The sequence below is a fragment of the Macaca mulatta genome, chromosome 9, assembly GCF_049350105.2.
Source record: "Macaca mulatta isolate MMU2019108-1 chromosome 9, T2T-MMU8v2.0, whole genome shotgun sequence".
NCBI lineage: Eukaryota > Metazoa > Chordata > Mammalia > Primates > Cercopithecidae > Macaca > Macaca mulatta.
This window is the reverse complement of record NC_133414.1, coordinates 113,664,298-113,686,510: the sequence shown is the minus strand read 5'-3', so window position 1 is coordinate 113,686,510 and position 22,213 is coordinate 113,664,298. Positions and strand designations below refer to the sequence as shown.

Sequence of the window (22,213 nt, the reverse complement as noted above, 5' to 3'; positions counted from 1 at the left end):
TTTCCTCTGAGCCACTTCCACAAGCTATGGTAGCACAGGTTCCCTCCAGCCTGGTCTTCCTGTGAGTTTGTGTAAACAGGTTGCAGGGAAAGGCCAGCCCTGCCCTACTAGGGCCATGTGCTCCCACCCCATTCTCCCTTTTTGTGGAAGGCTTTATGTTGAAGGTCCCTGGGATAGAGAAGGGAATGTCATCACACCCTCCCGAGGGAGGCCAGTGGGGTCTGGGGCCAGGTAGCATACAGAGGTAAACAAGAGGGCAGTCCCTGTGCAGTAAGTAGCTCAGAATGACTTTACTCAGGAAATACGACCATGACTCACTGGCTAGGAGTGCCCCACGGCCCAGTTCTTGTAGACCCGTGATAGCTCCTAGAAGATAGGAGGCTGCCGTGGTCAAGAAGGACCAAGCCTTGAAGTCTCACGGCACCCCCTGTGCTGGAGGTATAAGGCTCAGGGGCCAACTACTGGGTCTTGCAGTCCCCATCGTTGCCGTGGGCTGTCTTTACCTTCTTTAGTTCCTTCTGTAGCTCGGACTCAGCCACCACAACCTCCTTTGGCTTCTGGTACTGTGGATGGAGCCAGGAAGAAGAAAATAATTCAGTCACTGTCCCTTCTCCTTCCGTACACACTTGGGGCCCCTACTCCTTCTGATCCCCTTATTTGCACGAGAAAATTGAGGTCTATAGGATTGAATGATTTGCTCAAGGTCACGTGCCTGAGTAGGAGCAGACCTTGGACCAGAACCCAAGTTCAATTTCCACCGTTTCCCCTTCATCCTCTACCCTCTTCTAGCTGTGAATTATATGGTCAGGCTCCTCCCTGAGCCCCTCCCTGCTCTCCCCTATGCTGAATTAGAGATGTCTGTTCTCCCACAAGCACACCCTAGGGCTTGGGGCTAGAACTGAGGACTCTTATGGGATGGGAAGTGGGCAGGGAAAGAGGAAGACTCTCCCTGATGCAGTGTCCAAGAAGTCTGGGTGAATCTTACAGAGATGATCAGGGTGCAGTTGGCGTGGGCAAAGCTTAGCAAGGCGTCATCCAGAGGTAGCTGGTGTCTATCTAGGTCAGGAATGGAGAACTTCTTGTAGTACCTGTGGGGACACCGAGAGGCCATTGGGGCACTCGGCAAGGTGACCCCAACAGCTGGGCATCAGGCCCTCTGCTGCCTAGCTTCTACATAGTTCTCCCACACCTTCCACACATGCAGAGAGGGAGAAGACAAGCCAGTTAGAACACCAGTATTTTAGAGCTCAGTGGCCCTGGAAAGCATAGAATGCAAGCCTTATGTCCAGTCCAGTGGCAGAAGAACAGAACCCAGTTATAATTCTGTGATTAGACCAGGGGTTGTAGTGACTCACATCTCAAGAGCTGGGTCTCCCTAAGACAGGCAGAAGAAGCCTGGAACACACAAATAGCTCAAGCAGCTTGGACTCCTCTACACCCAAAGCCTCATGGAGACGCCAGAAAAATGGGGCATGTTCTAACAACGGACAGAATAAGGATATTCAGACCTGTCTCCCAAAGCTGGGGCCCTATTGCTACCATTTACATAAGAAGTCCTCTGAAGGCCTCAACTACCTGTTCCTCTTTTGGGGCCTTTCAAGGCCTTGTTAGCCTGGCTCTACTTGTAGGCCAGAGGGAAAAGTATATCTACTAGGAGAAATCTCCTTGAGAGGACAAACCATGTTACTCATCATGGAAGCTGGACCTCTGGACTACTTGGCTGGCCCCAAGTCCCCACTCTTCCATTTTTACACATCACACATGGTCCTTATCATCTCCAGGTGCTGGTTCAGAGATTAATGATGCCTTTTAATTAAAAAAAAAAAAAAAAAAAAAGAACAGATAGCAACACCCAGTTCGTAATGTGTATAACTAGACTTCGCAGGAAATTTGACCCCCCTTATCAAAAAGAGAACTCGGCTCGGAGAGATGAAATGTGCCTTGTTTCACAGCCAGTTGTCAGTTGGGATGGAAGTCAAGATTAGAGTAAGATTCCTTGTCTTTGGTCTGATGCTTACTACACCAAAGCACAATGAATGGCCTTTTCATCTCTAGCAATATACCAATTTGGCATTTTCCTTGGTGGAAATGTGGCTTAGGATCTGGCCAGGGGCTGCCAGACCTGTCACTTGGGCAAGGCATCACTTTCTGCTGCAGAGGTTGTATGGGCTGTGAAGGGAAACACCTCAGGCAGGTACAAACAGACTCAAGTGAGAGGCCTGGGGAGGATGGGGCTTTTAGTACTTCAGAGGGGCCTGGTCCTTGTGGTGACAGCTACCCTGAGTCCACTTCAAAAGCCCCTATGCCCTGGGGACTCAGAGAGTTGACATCAATGCAGCACTTCTGCCCCCGTCCTCCCTGCCCAAATCCCTCCGTTCAACAGAGACTCTGGGGCCCCTCTCCTCCCAGGTTCCCCACTCCCCACCAAGGTACTGGGACCCATGGCAGGAAAAGAATGTTTACTTAAAGGCTGACAGTTCAAAAGGAGTGGGGGCTGGGGGATCCTAATGGCACTGCAAGTTGCTTTATTTTCCAAAGCTCTGCCCCAGGGAAAGGCGATCCATCTGCCTGCAAACCGGGGATGGAATGCCTGCCTCATCCTCTTCCTAGCCAGCTCAGGCTGAGGGCTCTTCCTGGGGCCTTTGGTCTGGCCAGCAAAGGTGGCAGACACTGATAATAGGGGAGAGTCAAAGGTTAAACAGCAGAGATTAGATGAACACAAAGACTTGTTAGGAAGTGTTAACATCTTCCCTGCAAAGATACACAAAAAGCAGAACCAGGAGGGAAGCAGCCCAGCCGAACCATTCCCCTAGGCTGGGGCAGTGGGACCAGAAAACGAATCCCAGGGCTTGGCCACAACAGCAAGGACAGGATCAGAGGGAACTTAAGGTGCATAGCTTGCACCTGCTTTCCTTGAACTACTCCTACCTCCAGGCAAGAGGAATGAAGGCAGAGCACGTGGAGGCTCAGCTTGGTTTTGAGTCTGTTGTAATGGATTTAGTTTATTGGTTGAGGTTAAACAACTTCTTAGAAGCTCCTGACAGTCAGGCTCAAGGGAGTAGGGAGCATCTGCCTTTTCTCCTCCTGGGGCAGCCCACCCCCTTCTCACCCCCATTCCCCAGACATGGGTTTTTTTTTCCATGATGGGTACTGTACTTGACTTTCTCACCAGCACCTGGACAACAGAGAGACCCACTGTGCTTCTGGAAGAGTCATAACGTTCAGCCTCAGACAGCCGTAGTAGGCAGCAGACATTTATTGGGTATCAACTGTGTCCCAGGCCTTGAGCTGTGAGCTGGGGATTTAAGGATGAAGAAGAGGGTGGGCATGGTGGCTCACGCCTGTAATCCCAGCATTTTCGGAGGCTGAGGTGGAAGGATCACTTGAGGCCAGGAGTTCAAGACCAGCCTGGGCAACATAGCGAGACCCTGTCTCTACAAAAAATTAAAAGAAAAAGATGAAGAAGAAACAAGGCCTCCAGATGCAGTGGCTCACTCCTGTAATCCCAGCTCTTTGGGAGGCCAAGGTGGGCAGATCACTTGAGGCCGGGAGTTCAAGACCAGCCTGGCCAACATGGTGAAACCCTGTCTCTACTAAAATACAAAACTTAGCCAGGTGTGGTGGCAGGCGCCTGTAGTCCCAGCTACTTGGGAGGCTGAGGCAGGAGAATCACTTGAACCCAGGGGGCGGAGGTTGCAGTGAGCAGAGATTGTGCCACTGCACTCCAGCCTGGGTGACAGAGCAAGACTCCATCTCAAAAAAAGAAACAAGGCCATATCCCTGCTGATCATACCTTGTTTTGTTTCTGCTAAAAGTTGAATCCTTACAGCAGGATAGTTTCTTGGCTTCCAGCAGATGCCCCGCTCTCCCCCATTCCTACCTCCCTTCACTGTTCTATCTCAGCCATACAATGAAAGATGATATTTTAAAAAATTAATGCTTACTCTGTGCCAGGTTCTAAACACATTTAGTTGTCAAAACAACTCTCTCAGGTTGGTTACTTCTATTATCCACTTTTAAACAAAAGGAAACTGAGGCCCAGAAAAGTTAGATATCTTGCCCAACTCACAAAGCTGGTAAACAGAGAAGCCCGTATTAAAGTGAGAATCCCCCAAATCTCCTGACCCCTCCATGTCTCCACATTCTCACTGCAAAGTAATAGCCCACCATGGTCTAGATTATTTGCATTTGTCCAAGGATGGGGCAGATATTGGGGTAGGAGGTGGGGATGTTCAACCATGAAACAGGTTGTCTCCCCTGGAATCTAAACACTCTGCGGGCCCCCTGGGTACTCTCTCCAACACATCAATGGCCTTGCTTTCTGAATGTCAAAAGTCTTCAAAAGACGTATGTTGAAGTAAAGGCTTGTCGCAGAACTCCTGGCCCTGCCCTGTGACCCTGGACAGGTCACTTAATTTCTGGGCCTCAGTTTCCACATTCCTTCTTCAAATAAAAGAGCTGCACTAGATGAACTTGAAGTCATTGTCAAAGGGCCCAGAACAGGCCAACTCTGTACCCTATCTTCTCCCTGTTCACAGACAACTCCATTTTGGCTGTTTCAGGAATGACCTACTGCCTCCCTCTCTACACTCTCTACTGTATCCCCTCCCCAATTCCAGCCCTTCTCCAATCCAAAAGGGCACCAGAGGCCAGGCCATCAGAAGGAGAGAGACTCTGGAGGCTGAAGGCAGGAGCAGGGCTGCTGTGGACAATCACTCAGGTCGTGCCTCACATACCTCAGAGGGGGTGCCATGCACACCTGCACACTGCCAGAGGGTCCAGAGAAGCCTCCAACCAGTCCGCCCTTAGAAAAGCAGCAGGCAAATCTTCTTAAACATCAAGGCGCTAGGCAAACTCGGCACCCCCACCCACAGCCACCCCCTGCTAGAGAGTCACAATCACACACACATACTAAAGGCTCTCAGCCCCACCAAAGAGCAGCCTGTTTAATCTAGAGTTTCTTAAACTTATTTGACCACAGAATCCTTTTTTCTAGTGAAGCCTATTAACACCTCCCACAGTGTTAGTATCACCAATGTCAAATCAGCCAAGCTCTCCTCAGATTCCAGTTTCCAAAGAACTGTTGAGGACCTGCTTCAGGCCAGCCATTGTGCTGGCCTGTACATATACGATTTCATCCAATTCCCCAAAATCTGTGAAGTAGCTCTGAGTGTTCTCTGATAGATGAGGAAATCTTGCCTACCTTCTACAGCTAATATGTGACACAGGCCAGATTTAACCCAACAACTTCTCACTCCTGCACCCTGGCTCATTCCACTTACAGCAGCCAACTTCCAGGCTGAGGCTAGGAGCCCTCTTTCTGCACAAAAGTTATTATCAGGAATAGATGGTTCAACACTGGGATCCTAGAAGAGCACTTTTTTCCTTCCCTGATTCAGCCCTCACTAATATGTGAGGCCAAGGACATGATACACTAAAATCAATTCCTTCAAGTAAAGTCACCAACCCAGCTCTTCAGAGACAAGGCAAGTATGGGTAAAGAAACTCTGGCTTTGGTCAGTAACCACATTCCAGAATATTAGAACTGGGGCAGGTATGGAACCTCCCGGTGAAGGAAGAGGTCAAGTCAGAGAGAAATGCCGTGATGTGGTGGAAAGTGCAGATGCCTGGGCATCAAGAGAGATGGTCACTAACTTTCCTTTCAGCAGGCTGGTTCATCATGCTGACTTTATATATACATTTATATAATCATCTATAACACAAGAATAAAAGTACGGATCCTGCCCACCTCCCGATAGCATGATGATCAAAAAACAGATTTTAAATGTACTGTATCCTTAAAAAGCTAAACACTGTGGAAGGGAGTAGCCACTGAGTTTTTGGCTTCTGGCCAGAGGCCACACTGGTCTGGGTGTGGTGGCTCATGCCTATAATCTCAGCACTTCAAGAGGCCAAGGTAGGAGGATCACTTGAGCCCAGGATTTTGAGAGCAGCTTGGGCAAAATGGAGAGACCCTCAACTCTACAAAAAAAAATTTTAAACTTAGCCAGGTGGGGTGGTATGCAACCATAGTCCCAGCTTCTCAGGAAGATGAGGCGGGAGGATCCCTTGAGCCCAGGAGTTCAAAGCTGCAGTGAGCTATGATTGTGCAAGAAGTGCACTCTAGCCTGGGCAATAGGGCAAGACTCCATCTCTTAAAACAAAACAAAACAAAACAAAAAAGAATGTCTATGCAGGCTATAACCCTTGATGAGAAATAAAGCTCTCCCTTCCAAATTAATTTTTTAAAAGGAATAGCCATTGAGTTCTATATAATTAATGGGAGTCAAGATATAAAACACATTCCTCCAGGTAGAAGGTAAAAATGCCACTAAGTTCAGGAATGATCTGGCTAAGGGTTCAGCAGCCTCTAGGTAACCTCCCAAAGGAGAGACCTAAGAAGGACAGGGATGAGCCAGGCTGGGACACTGGACCAGAGGCTCAGTGTGGGTTCCAAAGTGGGCCCTGAAACACTCCTCTCTCCTCTATGGGAATCCAACCCTCAGCCCTGCCCCTCCAGGGGCATCACTCCCATCCCACCTGGACTCACCCATAATTTCAAAAATATCCAACAACCCCCACTTGCCTTGAGAGCTAGCGTGGGCCTCTAGTCACGGAGCTCCTGGCCAACAGCGCCACCTATGGCTGGATGTGCGCAGGAGATGGGACCCAGAGGATCTGCCCACAGATGAATTTTTTGGTGAGCTAGCTAGCTTCTCTTTCCTCACTCCCTGGTAATCACATTTCTGTCTGATATCTGTATTCGACAGTGACCTCTGGGGGACAAAAAAGAGGCAGCAGCCAGCTTCACAAAGTGCTGGGCTGCAGATTCAAGTGCTATCAGAAGCACTTTTGTTCCCAGTTTGGACCCAAGGCCTCTTCCACCAGGGAATGCTTGCTGAAGCATGGAGTTTGTTTTCCTACAGGCAATTTCTCTGTTGTCTGAAATTGCTAAATTCCACTTTAGGCAGTGACTCCTGTTAATGATGAGAACAATAACGGGAATAAACTGCCTCTTATCTGAGGGCTTCAAAGTGCTTTATAAACACAAACCCTTATTATTATGACTTGATATTTATAGACAAGGCCCACTGCAGGGGCTGCTGGCTGCATTTACAGCAATAATCCTGAAATTAATTCATCCATCTCCACCCTTTCCCCTGTCCTCTTAACCCTGCCAAAGCAATGGGATATGGGGGTCACAAGAGGATAGCAGCACCCAGGGCTGCAATGGGGGAGTCTGGGAGCTACCCTGCTTCCCTGTGGGCCTCGTGGGCCTGAGGGAGATGGAAGGGGAGACTGGCACCACATCACCTGAGGAGATGCACAAGGAGCTGGGTCCCCATTACTGCATGTAAAGCAGGAGATGGGTGGGGGCATCCCCATGAGGCATGTTGAATGGCTTCACAGCTTGCGGACGGGTAACTTGTAAAACCTCCCATCTCAATGCACAAATCTATTTTGTGGGAGTTGGCCCTAGACTGTATTCTCTCTAGCCCAGGTCAAGATTGACTCATTTCAGGGCCATTCCCTTCGGGCCTCACATAGGGCATTTCTCTTCTCCTGTGATCAGTCAGGGCTTCAGAAACCTAAATGAGATCAATGCATTTCCAAAATGGAAATGCACTGTGGCCACCTTCTGTCCTTTCAACCCCTGCAGTTTGCCTCCCCTCTAAGGGACCACAAATGGAAGTTGAGTACCCCTTTTGAAGCATTATGCAAGAGATTTCCAAGCAGCCCAAGCATCTGCCCCACTGTCACTCAGTCTGGGGAGGGATTAGGTTTACTGCTGCCCAGTCTGCTTTAAACTGCTGTCAAGTACTGCTTTAAAGGACTGTCACTGCCACTTCAGACAGGTGTGCCTTCCAAGCTATGGCTCCCTGCCAGCTCTGACACTGATGTCACCAGGCCACCCTTAACAAGGACTGGATCCAGCCAGGAGACCAAGATCATAATAACCTTTCAGCAGAACCACCTGAGACCACAAGCTAATGGTCGTGTGATTTCCCTCATCATCTCATTCATTCAACAAATATTTACTGAGCTCCTGTCTATGCCAGGTACTATACTAGATACTCATTCAAGTTTCTCTTCCCTGATGGAGCTGATTACATTATTCAGGCTGGTCCTGCAGAGAGGAAGCCCTTCCAATACCTGGAAGCAGAAGGGCTTCCTCTCTGCAGGACCAGCCTGAATAATGATCCTAACCCCAGATCAAACCCCACCTACAGCGTGCTCATACACAAGCACACAGGGTGCCCTCCACGCTACTCACTTCTTGTTGGTTGTTTTGACAATGATGCAGCGCTCCTTCTGGTCCACACAGACACCGTAGACATCCTTAGGATAGGGGAGGTTTCGAATTCGCCACTGGAAACTCTTCTTGGTGTCCTTGCGCATGAAGATAGGCTACAGAAGGCAAATCCAACTCGAGGACTGTTCCTGGGGAAGGGAAGGCTCCACCCTCATCAGAGCTCTACCCCGGGGCATAAGACCCTCAGCTCTTCTCCACTGCTGCCCTCTGACACTACTATTGCTACAACACTCCAGGCCCTAAGCCCCCGCCCTGGGATGATCAAGCCAAAATGTCTGTATTCATTCAAACAAACATTTATAGATTGTTGTGTCCAGGTGGCACACTGGAGGCGAGGAGGTGAACAAGACATGGTCCCTGTCCTCAAGAGCCAGCAGCCCACAGCCCACCCCCACCTCAGCCCGTGCAAGACACCTGGACAGATGGACGTACATTGGCATTGCTTTCCTTGATGAGTTCAGGCCCCAGGTTTCCTGCTCCTAGGGGCGCTGGCTCTCCTACTTCAAGCTGCCACTGGCCCATGGCTCCCAGGGCACTTTTCACACGCCACTTTCTCACTGGGGAGAGAAGCAAGCATCAGGATGAGAGTGAAGAGAGGGTCTCTGCTCTTTTCTGTCGAATCACCGGCACCACACTAGGTAACCAGCACAAGATGAAAGTGGGAGTGTTGGGCCTTTACTCTCGGCTTTAATTTAAGGAGGGACCTCACAACTTCTGAAATTTCAGTAGAGCATTTCAACATTAGACAACCTGCAAAGCGCATCTCATGGGCGCTCAGGCAAAAGGAACTGGAATGAAGCTCTGAGAGGAGCCAAGTGGAGTCAAGAAACCCTCAGGTATGGCTTCAAGCAAAGAGAAGAAGTGAAAATTAGGAAAAGGGTTGTTTCTGGTAATGGAGAAAATCTGGATCCCAAAAAGGAGTTGAGGCACATTTTTTCCCTCAAAAACATGCAGAGGAAAAAAGAAGAGGGTGAAAGCTGTTGGGCAGGTCTGTATCATGATTCAGAAAGTCCAAATATAGAAATTCACTCATTTCAGGTACACCTTGCTTTAAAAAACAAAAACAAAAACAAAAAAACGCCCCAAAGCTGCATTTAAACAAAATTGTAGGCACATGCCATATTTTAAATGCACTGTTTATAAAAGATCTAATGAGAATTTTTTGTAAAAGGGAGTCCTTTTAGAATGCAAATAACCATCTCTATTTTACCTTAACAACCCAGATGCTTGCATAAGATTTTAAGGCGCATATATTATGAAAATTATAAATCAAGAAACTAGTTGAATGGACAGTACCTGAAAACCCCTGCTGAGATTTTCATTTTCAGGAACCATGCAGTCCATCACTGCAGGGGGATCTTTTCTGAGCTGTGACCTCCCATCCTCCAGTTCCTTTCCCTTCCTGCTGCATTTGGAATCTGGGGGCTGCCTGCTATGGTATCCTCCAGCCTGAGGAGCCCAGTTGGTGCTAAAGACCAGCAGCCTCTGTAGCTGTTTAAGGAGCTAAACAACTCAAAAAGTGCATAGTACTCGGTTATAGTTGTTTCTGTTTGTGTCTTCTTCCAGGTAGGAGTTGATAGACACAGTCAGGTTCTCAGCACTAGGCAGGCCAGCTGTTTACTTTAGACCTTTGGAGCAGCTGTGTCAAATCCAAATGCCCTTATCGCTATAAGTAAGGCACACAACCTGAACACAAAAGTGTGCTGTAAAATTAGAATTTTCCCTTGGATATGTGTTTTTATAAGGTCTGCTGCATTCTGCAGTGTGATTTTATTACCTCTTAGGGCCAAAAATTTTCCCTAGAAACACATTTCCAAGTTTATAATGAAAATTAATAAGGAAGAGTAAAACTTGGAAATATGCTTTATAGGCAACTTTTTTTCCCCCACAAATACTTCTCTCTTAAGTGAATGGACTGTGACCAGGAGTATATCCAAATCTATTCAGTGTTAATACCTCTCTTCACTGGAAGCAGCCTTCTGGGGGCCTCTGTCACAGTCACGAACTCAGAAGTGACAAATGCCTCTGAGCAGCAGCTTATTGTGAAAAGATCCATGTACCCTACTCTATACTACAGGAAAGATCACTCTCAGATTCTTGCTCAGACTAAGTATAAAATGCTGTGTGTAGAATAAGGCAGGAAATTACTTTTTTTCTCAGGCATATTGACAATGGTATGGGGACAGCTCACATTGGACGGCAGTGTCAGAACCACATAAACACTTGGGACCATTTAGTGTAAGGGCAAACAAGCACCCTTAGACTCCAATGGTGCCACTTTATAATAGAACACAACCATCACAGATTTTAAAGGTGGAAGTTCCTTTAGAAAGCATCTACTCCAATGTCTGTACTTTTAAAATGAAAAATAGCATTTCTTCCCTGACTGCTCTCTTTCAACCCCTGCCACTACTCTCCAGGAAACAGAGTATGAAGAATTACTGAGGCTCAAGGAGACAATCTTACAAATGCCACAGCTAAACTCCGGGCCTTGTAACTCCAAATTCAGAATTTGAATTATTAATAAAACTTTATTCTAAAAGTGTTCAATAAGCATATGTAATATTTTGAAAGGTTTCTGTTTTTTTTTTTCAAGTAGCTCAATTAATTTTTTTATATTTGGCCTTTAAAGGGTAAGCTTTGATTATCTGAAAAAGTAAAATATGAGGACTACCTCACTACCTGGGGCTGGATAAGTGAGGTGCCCCGTTAAGTCATGAGCCTTGCTAAATTGGGTGTCCTAATGCACAATACAGCACCAGGGTGGCCTGGAGGGACGATAACCACCCCAGGATTTTCTGTGCACTCTTTTACTCCAAGAAATTTTGAGTTTTACACAGAAAACTTCCCAAGAAGTACTCAAAGAAGGAAGAGTCAGCTGCTGGTTTCCTTACTTCTGACATTAAAAACCACTCAGGGAACTTGACACCTCCGGCTGCTTCACCTTTATTTTTTGTTTAAACATCTTGAGAATTAAATTCTTTGTTAGAATGCAGAAGAAAGTCTCCTTTTCCATTCCCTCTAGAGATAAGACCCAATAAAAGATTTTGGTGAAGTCCTCCTTATTTTTCCCATGCACAAGTGCACATGTGCAAACGCACATGTAAAAATGCACACTTTGTCTTGTCTTTCTTGTCCCTGTCTTTGTTCCTGAACTCAAGGACGGCTCCTGTGGCAACAGAAGACTGTTTCCACCTGCTGTCACTCTGATTTGATTATATGTTAAACCCAAACTGGTGTGTGTGGGGCAGCTTCCCGGGCCGCTGTCATATCTTCCCAGCTGAGCCCCAGCCAGACCCTGGAAAGGAGACTTTCCACCCTGGTGAAGGGTCTGATGGGGAATATATAAAGGTGGTGGTGCCTGGGGGCTTTTTCCTAAGTCAGCAGGAAGCAGGCTGATGTCCCAGACTGCTGAAAGGAGGCCCCATCTTTCAGGTGGGCTGGAAAGTAGACGTCCTAAAGGCCTCTTTCCCCAAAGCTCCAAGCCCTGGCCCACTTCCAATGTGGATAATTACATTCCCCTTCCCTAAATACTCCCTGCAGCTTAAACTGGATGCAGGATTCTTCTTTTCTGCCCTAAAACACTGCAACATTGCTATGTGGCTATTAAACAGCTGCCATGTCCCATCCCAGAGGAGGCCGAAGGGAATCGAGTGGGTCATTTATAAAGCCAGTGAAGTGCTTGGGGATGAAAGTGCTCAATATCCTCCAAATGCAGCCTCGGGTGGTTAGGCTGGCGGTCAAATACCAAAGCAGATTAAGTCGGTAATCCGAATGTAATCGCTGGGGGATGGCCTGCCCTTCAGCCTCAGCCCCCTTGGACATGCTGTGTTCTTCTCAGGCTGGTTTGATGTTCCGATCATTGTTATGGGGCCTTCAGTTTTTTCCTCTATGAATACATGCAGCAATCATTGTGGGGGGTGGGAATGAATAGCACTGAGAGGGTAGGAAAAAAAATAGGACACTAACATGCTTATTAACACCAACTGGAGGAACTTTGTCCCAGACTGACGCACACCTATTGGCAATTCTTCGTCTGTAAATTACTTTGAGTTTTTCTAACAGAAAACCGGTTTGGCTAATTTTCAAATTTGTATACTTAGCTAGAAAAATGGAAACTATTCCTATTTATTGCCACAAAAACCATGTCCCTATTTTGCTTCATAGAATGCACAAGCAAAAGCCAGCTCAAGCCCTGGGATTATTTATACTTAAAAATTAATAATGAATAGTATTTTGCCAGGGCAGCTGGGGTGGTGGGCAGGAAGAAGAGTAAGAAAAAGATCTGCTGTTCTAGAGCTGGGCCCAGTGGCTCCAGTGAGGTCCTCCTGTCTGCTCATCAGTCCACACTCAGGCCTTTCTGGGCAAAGAAAAACATAGTAAGAAGAAAAGAAAGTTGGATTTAAGTATTCTCAACTCCCAGCACTATGTTGTTGAGGACTAAAGCCTGGACTCTTAATTGGACAGAACTAGGCTTAAGTCCTGGCTTAGAAACTAGCTACATAATTCTCAACAAGGTGCTTAACCTCTTTGAGCTTCCATTTTTTCCAAATGTAAAATGGAGACAAGAGTATCTACCTCACAGGGCTTTAATGAGGATGAGTAAATGAGGTAATTCACATAGAGCACTTAGCATGGTGCCCAGTAAGAGTCATGATATTAATATCATTGTTAGGTCAACTTTAGCCAAACAGTGTTCTCCTGTGAACAGTCTTCTCCTCCATTTCCGCTTTTAAGAAAGAGGAGTTTGGAAGCCACGGTCTATTCCCCACCTGCCACCAGGAGAAATGACAGGTTAATGTGGGATATCGGGGCACATGGTGCTACAAATGAAGAAACCTGGACTTGTTTTTAATTTCAGTTTCATGTCCAAGCACAACAAAGACACCGGGTTTTATTTGTTTGTTTTTACAGCCGCAGCAGCTATAGCTGTTTTATTTGCTCTGTGTGGAGGAATAGAGAAGTGGCATGGGGGGCTGGGAGTGAGGAGCTGTGGCTAGTCTCTGGCCTGGTTATGGTGGTGGCTAGTCCACGTGACCTCTGCTTTCATAAGTTCTCCCCTGTTAGGCATTCCAAGGCTGTCATCCCCTGGGAGCACTATAAATTACAATGCATTGTGAGGATATTACTACTGTATTGGTTTCCACCGAATCAGTGTCATATGCTAAACACATCAAGATTTTTAATAGCACCAGACTAAACCAATTGGGACTGGAGCCCAAGCAGCTCATAATAAGGAGGGATCAACACTTCACTGTGTGACTGAACATGCGCAGGACAAACATTTTAAGACTGGAGACTGAGGGAATGCAAGCCAGTGTAATCCACGTTGTCGGTTCTAGACATTTATGAGCTGTCAGAAAAAGGGAAAAAGAAATTCCCTCACCAATACTACCTGTCGATCAGGCCCAGGAAGAAATTAAAGCCAAGAATAATGACAGGAAAATAAACCAGCCCGTGATTCCATCATTGGTCTTAGCATTTCAGATGGAACTTAATAAAAAGACCAACTCCCACTGCTGACAGCCTTGGGCCCTGGGTCAAAGAGCCAGCCACCTAGCTCTGGGAAGCTGGTTAATGCTGATGTGCACACCTGGGAACACAGTGGACAAATCGAATAATTCCCAGAAATCTGAGCTGGAGCCGCTACCCATGAGCCTGTTCTTAGAGGAAAGGCGCTGCAGGAATGAAAGTGACCACACTGCTTTTCTGGCGGTGACGACCTACCCACACGAGAACATGCCTCTCGCAAAGGATCTCCTTCATCCCTCCCCGGAAGAGGAGAAGAGGAAACACAAGAAGAAATGCCTGATGCAAAGCCCCAATTCCTACTTCATGGATGTGAAATGCCCAGGATGCTATAAAGTCAACACGGTCTTTAGCCATGCACAAACGGTAGTTTTGTGTGTTGGCTGCTCCACTGTCCTCTGCCAGCCTACAGGAGGAAAAGCAAGGCTTACAGAAGGATGTTCCTTTAGGAGGAAGCAGCACTAAAAGCACTCTGAATCAAGATGAGTGGGAAACCACCTCAATAAACACATTTTGGATATTTAAAAAAAAAAAAAAAAAAAAAGTGACCACGCTGCAAAATCACTGTTTTGACCCTCTTGGACTGAGATGTTCTTCAAGATGAGGACCATATTTTACAGTGTTGCCTTTGAGGCAAGCTCAGAAGCTCTGCCTCTGATACTCGCTTGCTCCTGGTGTGGCTTCAGAAAACAAACAAACAAACAAACAAATAAAAAAAAAAAAAAACAAGGAAAAACAAATTGTGGTGAAAGTCTGCCCTTATCCCTCCTAAACATACAAGGCTGACTTCCAATACCACCTCCTCTGTAAAGTTTTTTCCCAACTGTTTCTCTACATCTTAGAATTACTCTCTCATTTGTCTGGGGCGAAGGGTAGGGATGAATTTTACTGGTCAAAAGGACTTGCACTCCACTTTCGGTGCCCAGATTATTCGCAGGAACATTGTTGTCTCGAGGGCTTCAGTCTCTCCCAGCTTCTACATTTGATCTAGGCTCCTGCCTCAAGCCTAAGGCTAGGAGTGGTCACTGTGCTTAGGTCAGCACCAAGTATTCCTAAAGGCCCACTGGGAGCCTCTGTCACTCACCAAGTAGTTCACTCGTCTTCTCGTCATATTCTTCAGCCATTTCCTTGCCATCTGGGAATAAATAGTGCACCTTCCTTCTCCCTGTGCACAAAACAGAGAGCGCCTTACCTCAAAGCCTCCCCTTGCCCTGTCCCTTGCAGATCAAGGGGCCTATCTGGGAAACAGCACCAGCCTTGGGAGTACTGAGGAACCCAGCCAGGGCCTCCCCAAACTCCTTGCCAACCATCACCCACCATTACTTTAAAACATGTCCTGAGACTCTCTCCCTTTCTGAAGCTTTCCTTGAACATGTCTTTGCTGTTTCCTCTACCAGCAACAGCTCCATACTTTTTCCTATCTATGGAACTCTTCTTTGCCCTTCAAAATCCAGCTCAAATGTCACTTCCACTGGGAAGTCTTCCTCCACTATCACCTCCAGCCACCTTGGTAGGATTAATCACGTCCTCATGTGTGCCTCCCTAATGTTTTACTCATATCCATAGTGGAGCGTTTACTACATACCATGATACTTTTAAAAAGCATTTGTCTTCCCGTGAATGACAACATATTTATCTCTCTCTCCCCACTTCCTAAAACCAAGCCTATGTGTTCAGGACATTGAATTAGGTTTCCTGCCAAGCACTCCCTCTAGCCATGCCAGTGCCCTGCCTTCTTCACATCTCCAGGCCATTCCTATCATACAGTAACACAACGCTAAGTCCTCATGCATTTTCTTCATGGCACTTACTTTGGTTATGATTTTACATCTATTTATGTGACTCTCTGATTATTGCCTCTCTTCTACTAGATAGGAGGGGTTTCATCCCCATGCTATGGTTTCCTAAAGACCAAGCGTGGCTCCTGGCATATACTAGGAGCTGAACTAAATACTGATTGAAAGGATGAATAAACATTGATGCACTATCCACTGAAAGAATAGAAGAAACTAAGGGAGGCCGGGTGCAGTGGCTCACACCTGTAATCCCAGCACTTTGGGAGGCCGAGGCTGGCAGATCACAAGGTCAGGAGTTCAAGACCAGCCTGGCTAACATGGTGAAACCCCATCTCTACTAAAAATACAAATAAGTTAGCTGGGCGTGGTGGCGGGTGCCTGTAGTCCCAGCCACTCAGGAGGCTGAGGCAGGAGAATTGCTTGAACCTGAGAGGCGGAGGTTTCAGTGAGCTGAGATTGCACCACTGCACTCCATCCAGCCTGGGCAACAGAGTGAGACTGTCTTTAAAAAAAAAAAAAAAGAAGAAGAAGAAGAAGAAAAAGAAACTAAGGGAGTCTCCTAGCCCAATTCCTCTACCCATGGAGCATTTGCTTAAAAGTGGCTATGTAAGGCCGGGCGCGGTGGCTCAAGCCTGTAATCCCAGCACTTTGGGAGGCCGAGACGGGCGGATCACGAGGTCAGGAGATCGAGACCATCCTGGCTAACACGGTGAAACTCCGTCTCTACTAAAAAATACAAAAAACTAGCGGGCGACGTGGCGGGCGCCTGTAGTCCCAGCTACTCGGGAGGCTGAGGCAGGAGAATGGCGTGAACCCGGGAGGCGGAGCTTGCAGTGAGCTGAGATCCAGCCACTGCACTCCAGCCTGGGCGACAGAGCGAGACTTCACCTCGGAAAAAAAAAAAAAAAAAAAAAAGTGGCTATGTAATTTCCCCTTTCTTTTTATAGGTAGGGAAGTAGATACAGACAGACCCCTCAGTAAAACTAGTAACAGAGCACTAACATCCAGTAGACAAGTACCCTATGTATGCTTAATGAATAAGAGCCCCAAGGTGCCTTTTTCCTGTCCAATTCACTTCTCTGGTATACAGTTCCCTTGAGCCATTCCTAATCGGTATTCTGCGTAAACTCACCCCTAAATTTGCAGGGCCTCTAGCAGAGCCCTAGGTTATACCACCCTTAATCATTTGGATGGCTCACAAGCATTAGAAAGGGCTCTCCTGTCAGGAGCTTGATCCAAGGTACTGCCTGGGAAGAGCTGAGGGGGTCTTGCCTGACCATCTTCTCCCCTTGGCATCTAGCCTTGAGTCCAGACAGGATGCAGTGCTTACGAAATCCACCAGGCATTTCACATGTCTTAACAAATTTAATTCTCACAATAATCCTATGTGTCTTCATTACCTGTATTTCATAGATGAGGAAAACTGAGGGCCTTTTTTTTTTTTTTTTTTTTTTTTTTTTTTAACAGAGTCTTGCTCTGTCGCCAGGCTGGAATGCAGTGGCGCAATCTCAGCTCACTGCAACCTCTGCCTCCTGGGTTTAAGCAATTCTCCTGCCTCAGCCTCCCAAGTAGCTGGGACTACAGGTGCATGCCACCACACCAGTTAATTTTTGTATTTTTAACAGAGAGAGGGTTTCACCATTTTGGCCAGGATGGTTTCAATCTTCTGAACTCGTGATCCACCCACCTCGGCCTCCCAAAGTGCTGGGATTACAGGCGTGAGCCACCACGCCCGGCCAACTGAGGCTTTTTTTTAGAGAGTCTCGCTCTATTGCCGAGGCTGGAGTGCAGTGGTGTGATCTCGGCTCACTGCAACCTCTGCCTCCTGGGCTCAAGTGATCCTCTACCTCAGCCACCACCATGCCCAGCTAATTTTAAAATTTTTTTGTAGAGATGGGGTCTTACTATGTTACCCAGGCTGATCTCAAACTCCTGAGCTCAAGCGATCCTCCTGCCTTGGCCTCTCAAAGTGTTGGGAATACAGGAATGAGCCACCACACGCAGCCCTTAACTTTGTTTAAAGTGGGTTTTCCCAAACAAGTGTTTTTGTTTAAGAGTGTCTGCCTATGTTCCCTAGGCTGGAGTGCAGTGGCTATTCACAGGCATGATTATAGCATACTACAGCCTCAAACTTCTGGCCTCAAGCAATCTTCCCGCCTCAGTTTCCCTAGTAGCTGGGATTACAGGTGCCCAACACAGGTGTTTAGTTTTTATAAAGTCAACTATATATTTTCTTTCTTTGTGGTTACTGCCTTAGAAGTTGCGCTCAGAGTATCCTCCCTTACTCAATGATTATGCGATACTTATCTATACTTTGTTTTAATAGTATATTTATTCTAGAAATAAATGTATATATAAATTATTAAGTATATTAGTATATTTTTGTAAAAGAAAAAATAACTGTGAGTGTACGCATGGAATAATATAGAAGTTTATGTATAAAAATATAAATTATGGGCTGGGCGTGGTGGCTCACGCCTGTAATCTCAGCCCTTTGGGAAGCCAAGGCAGGCCAATCACCTGAGGTCAGGAGTTCAAGACCAGCCTGGTTAACATGGTGAAACCCCGTCTCTACTAAAAATACAAAAAAAATTAGCCAAGCGTGGTGGCGGGCACCTATAATCCCAGCTACTCAGGAGGCTGAGATAGGAGAATCCCTTGAACCCAGGAGGCAAAGGTTGCAGTGAGCTGAGATTGCGCCATTACACTCCAGTTTGGGCAACAAGAGTGAAACTCATCTCAAAAAACAAAACAAAAAAAACACTAAATTATGATTATCTGGGTAGTAATATTATATGTGACTTATTTTATTTTTCATATTTCCACAATGAATTATTTCTTTAAAAAATCAAAAGGACATTGAATTCTCATTATCCAACTCAAGATATCAATAGCCATGATTCTTGGTGGAGGGGAGTAACCCTCCCCCACTCCCATATCCCTCCTACACACCCAGGGGTAAATCTGCAGGTTTGATAAGGCAAACCACATATGCAATACTGAATTGTTTTTCAGTTTGGGGATAGGGTAGAATCTAACATCATTTTGTGATGCTACTAACAAAAGAACTTAACAAAATCCTGGCTGATAAAATATTTGTTTAAACACTACTGTGGGCCGGGCGCGGTGGCTCAAGCCTGTAGTCCCAGCACTTTGGGAGGCCGAGACGGGCGGATCACGAGGTCAGGAGATCGAGACCATCCTGGCTAACACAGTGAAACCCCGTCTCTACTAAAAAATACAAAAAACTAGCCGGGCGCGGTGGCGGGCGCCTGTAGTCCCAACTACTCAGGAGGCTGAGGCAGGAGAATGGCGTGAACCCGGGAGGCGGAGCTTGCAGTGAGCTGAGATCCGGCCACTGCACTCCAGCCTGGGCTGCAGAGCGAGACTCCGTCTCAAAAAAAAAAAAAAAAAAACAACAAAAAAAACACTACTGTGACCAAAAAGAGTAAAAGCAGGGACTGGAGTGGATCTTTGTATACTCATGTTCAGAGCAGCATTATTCACAATACCCAAAAGCTGGAAGCAACCCAGGTGTCCATTAACAGATGAATGAATCAACAGAATGCAGTATAGACATACAATGGGATATCACTCAGCCTTAAAAAGGAGCAAAACTTTGACACATGCTACAATATCCATACCTCTGTGCCTACCTCTTCCAGGCACAGCCCTTGGTCCTTGCTGTATCTCCCCTAAAAACACGGGGAACATTTAGAGGTTTACTTTACAAATGATATTACAGCCAGAAAGGACCTCAGACATAACAATCGTAGCCCATCCACTTCATTTTACAGATGAGGAAAGTGAGATCCAAACAAGTAAAGGGGCCGACTAGAGAGCCTGTGGTGAATTAACGGCACAGCTGGAAGCATCCAACTGTGGCAACATGGATGAACCTTGAAGCATTACGCTAAGTGAAATATGCCAGTTACAAAAAGATAAATATTGTATGATTCCACTTAGATGAGGTTCTTAGAGCAGTCAAATTCATAGAGACGGAAAGTCAAATGGTGGTTGCCAGGGGATGGGAGGAGGAGGGAATGAGGAGTTGGCGTTTGATTTACAGAATTTCACTTGAGCTGAGTGTAGTGGCACATGCCTGTAGTCCCAGCTATTCAAGAGGCTGAGGTGGGAGGATTACATGAGCCTAGGAGTTCAAGGCTGCAGTGAGCTATGATCGTACTACTGTACCCCACAGCCTGGGTGACAGAGCAAGACCCTGTCTCCAAAAAGAAAAAAATTTCCGTTGAGAAAGATTAAAAAGTTCTGAAGATGGTGGTGATAGTTGCACAACAATGTGAATGCACTTAATGCCACAGAACTGTACACTTAAAAATGATTAAAATGCTAAATTCTGTGATGTATTTATTACCACAATAAAAACAGAAAACCACTGTCCTATGAGAAAATGTCCTAAATATTTAGCAAGGCATAAGAAATCTATCACAATATGTCCTAATTTATCTGTAACCTCTCTTCATTTTCCACAACATCCCCTTATTGCTGCTTGAGAAAAGGGACCTTTTTATTCTCCCTTCTATCCTGGCATGTAGCATAGTACCTGACATAGTTACAGGTGGTTTGTTCTGACTGGGTGACTGCTTTAACATTACTAAACGTTTTGTTACTCCCCTAGTAATCAGGCACGTACCTTCACACCTTTACATATGGGCCCTTATATGTGAGTCGTTCTTCCTTGAATAGCTATCCCCTCTTCTTCACTCAGCAAACACCTATTTTAATTCTTTTTTTTTTCCTGTTTTTTTTTTTTTTTTGAGACAGGGTCTCGCTGTGTCGCCCAAGCTGGAGTGCAGTGGCATGATCTCGGCTCACTGCTGCGTCTACCTCCCTGGCTCAAGTGGTCCTCTGGCCTCAGCCACAAGGTAGCTGGGACTACGGGGCATGTACCGTGATGCCCGGCTAATTTTTGTCTTTTGTTTGTTTGTTTTTTGTCTGAGACAGAGTCTTACTCACTTGTCACCCAGGCTGGAATGCAGTGGTGCAATCTCAGTGCACTGTAACCTCCGTCTCCCGGGTTCAAGCGATTCTCCTGCCTCAGCTTCCAGAGTAGCTGGAATTACAGGTGCACACCACCATGCCTGGCTAATTTTTTTGCATTTTTAGTAGACATGGGGTTTCATCATCTTGGCTAGGCTGGTCTCGAACTCCTGGCCTCAAAGGATCCGCCCACCTCAGCCTCCCAAAGTGCTGGGATTACAGGCGTGAACCACCACACCTGGCCATAATTTTTGTATTTTTTGAAGAGATGAGGTTTGGCCATGTTGCCCAAGCTGGTCTCGAACTCCTGAGCTCAAACGATCCACCCGCCTCAGCCTCCCAGAGTGCTGGAATTACCGGCGTGAGCCACTATGCCTGGCCTTATTAATTCTTCAGGACCCAGAAACATCATCACTTCTGTTGGGTCTTCTTCCAAAGACATGTCGCTTACACCTTCACTCTTTCCTACCATTTTATACAAGACTACAACCTCTATTTAACACATCTTATTACTTAAATACATGTTTTTCCCAACCAGTCCAAGTCCTGTGACAACATATCTTTTTCTTTCTGTTCTAGTTTAGAGCTTGGCACATAGTAAAAGCCTCCCTAAATGTTGCACGAACGAGTAAATGATTTTAATTTCCACAAACTCCAGGCTTCCCTGATTGGCCTCTGCCTGTGAATGTGAATCACCAGCTATTATCTTGAAAGTCTCAGGAACTTCAGACACAATTCATCCTGGTTACCCAGTGGGTCCAGAAAGGACCCAAGTGCACAGGGGGCTGACATCGGCCAATCCTAGGGTGAGGAAAAGTTAGATATCCATGCCCCTGTGCCCACTTCTTCCATGCACAGCCCTTGGTCCTTGCTCTAGCTCCCCTTAAGACACAGAAAACATTTAGAGGTTCACTTAACAAAAATATTACAGCTGGAAAGGACCTCAGAGATAACAACGGTAGTCCATCCACTTAATTTTACAGATGAGGAAAGTGAGGCCCAAACAAGTAAAGGTGCCGACTGGAGAGCCCGTGGTGAATTAATGGCACAGTCGGAACTAGAGCCCAGGCCTCTCTCCTCTCTAAAGTCCAAAACATTCTTGGATTTCAGTTTCCTCTTCTGTAAAACGGGGTGGAAAATTAGCCTCTCAGGACAGTGGTGAGGAGCAAATGAGATAACGAATGTAAAAGAAATTACTATATTAGCAACAGAACTCAGAGCGGGGCGAGATGGTGTAGAGAAATTTAAGGGGTGTCCGGAGACATGTGTTCTGGTCATGTCATCTCTGTGAGCCTTAGTCTCCTCATCCGCAAATGCAGGACCTGGCCCGGCTGACCACCGAGACCCTTCCAGCTCTGCCGACCCAGGCCCTGAGGCCCTTCCCGGAGGGCCGGACCCTGGGGGAAAAAAACGAAGGAGCTCGCGGGGACCCTCGAGTTACCGTCCTGCAGCAGTGCAGTCTTCTGGGCTGTCCGCAGACTCTCCAACCAGCCCGTCACCGCCATCTTTCCTGTGCTAAGCAGCCCGCCCGGCCGCTGCCATGGCAACCGTTCCACTGAAGGTCACTTCCGGC

General features: G+C 46.7%; 1 protein-coding gene, 1 long non-coding RNA gene and 1 pseudogene across 5 annotated transcripts; 2 read left to right on the top strand and 1 right to left on the bottom strand.

The window, feature by feature from the left end:
• Nucleotides 1-266: 266 nt before the first annotated feature.
• Nucleotides 267-22,197, bottom strand: DPCD (deleted in primary ciliary dyskinesia homolog). Of its 4 annotated transcripts, none has more exons than XM_002808511.4 (6): nucleotides 22,082-22,197; nucleotides 14,928-15,008; nucleotides 8,747-8,871; nucleotides 8,276-8,409; nucleotides 986-1,088; nucleotides 267-563 (listed from the first exon to the last, which is right to left on the bottom strand). In XM_002808511.4, the coding sequence occupies exons 1-6, from the start codon at nucleotides 22,143-22,145 to the stop codon at nucleotides 459-461; spliced, it is 612 nt and encodes a 203-aa protein (XP_002808557.2). In that variant the 5' UTR covers nucleotides 22,146-22,197; the 3' UTR covers nucleotides 267-458. The 4 variants fall into 4 exon arrangements, with proteins under 4 accessions (XP_002808557.2, XP_077803490.1, XP_028682630.1 ...); XM_077947364.1 differs by having other exon boundaries at nucleotides 986-1,052; XM_028826797.2 differs by lacking the exon at nucleotides 14,928-15,008.
• On the top strand, nucleotides 14,019-14,340 carry LOC712160 (small ribosomal subunit protein eS27 pseudogene; annotated as a pseudogene).
• On the top strand, nucleotides 20,377-21,065 carry LOC144331275 (uncharacterized). Its single transcript, XR_013398313.1, has 2 exons — nucleotides 20,377-20,847; nucleotides 20,984-21,065. It is a non-coding gene; the product is annotated as an uncharacterized LOC144331275 (long non-coding RNA).
• Nucleotides 22,198-22,213: the final 16 nt, after the last annotated feature.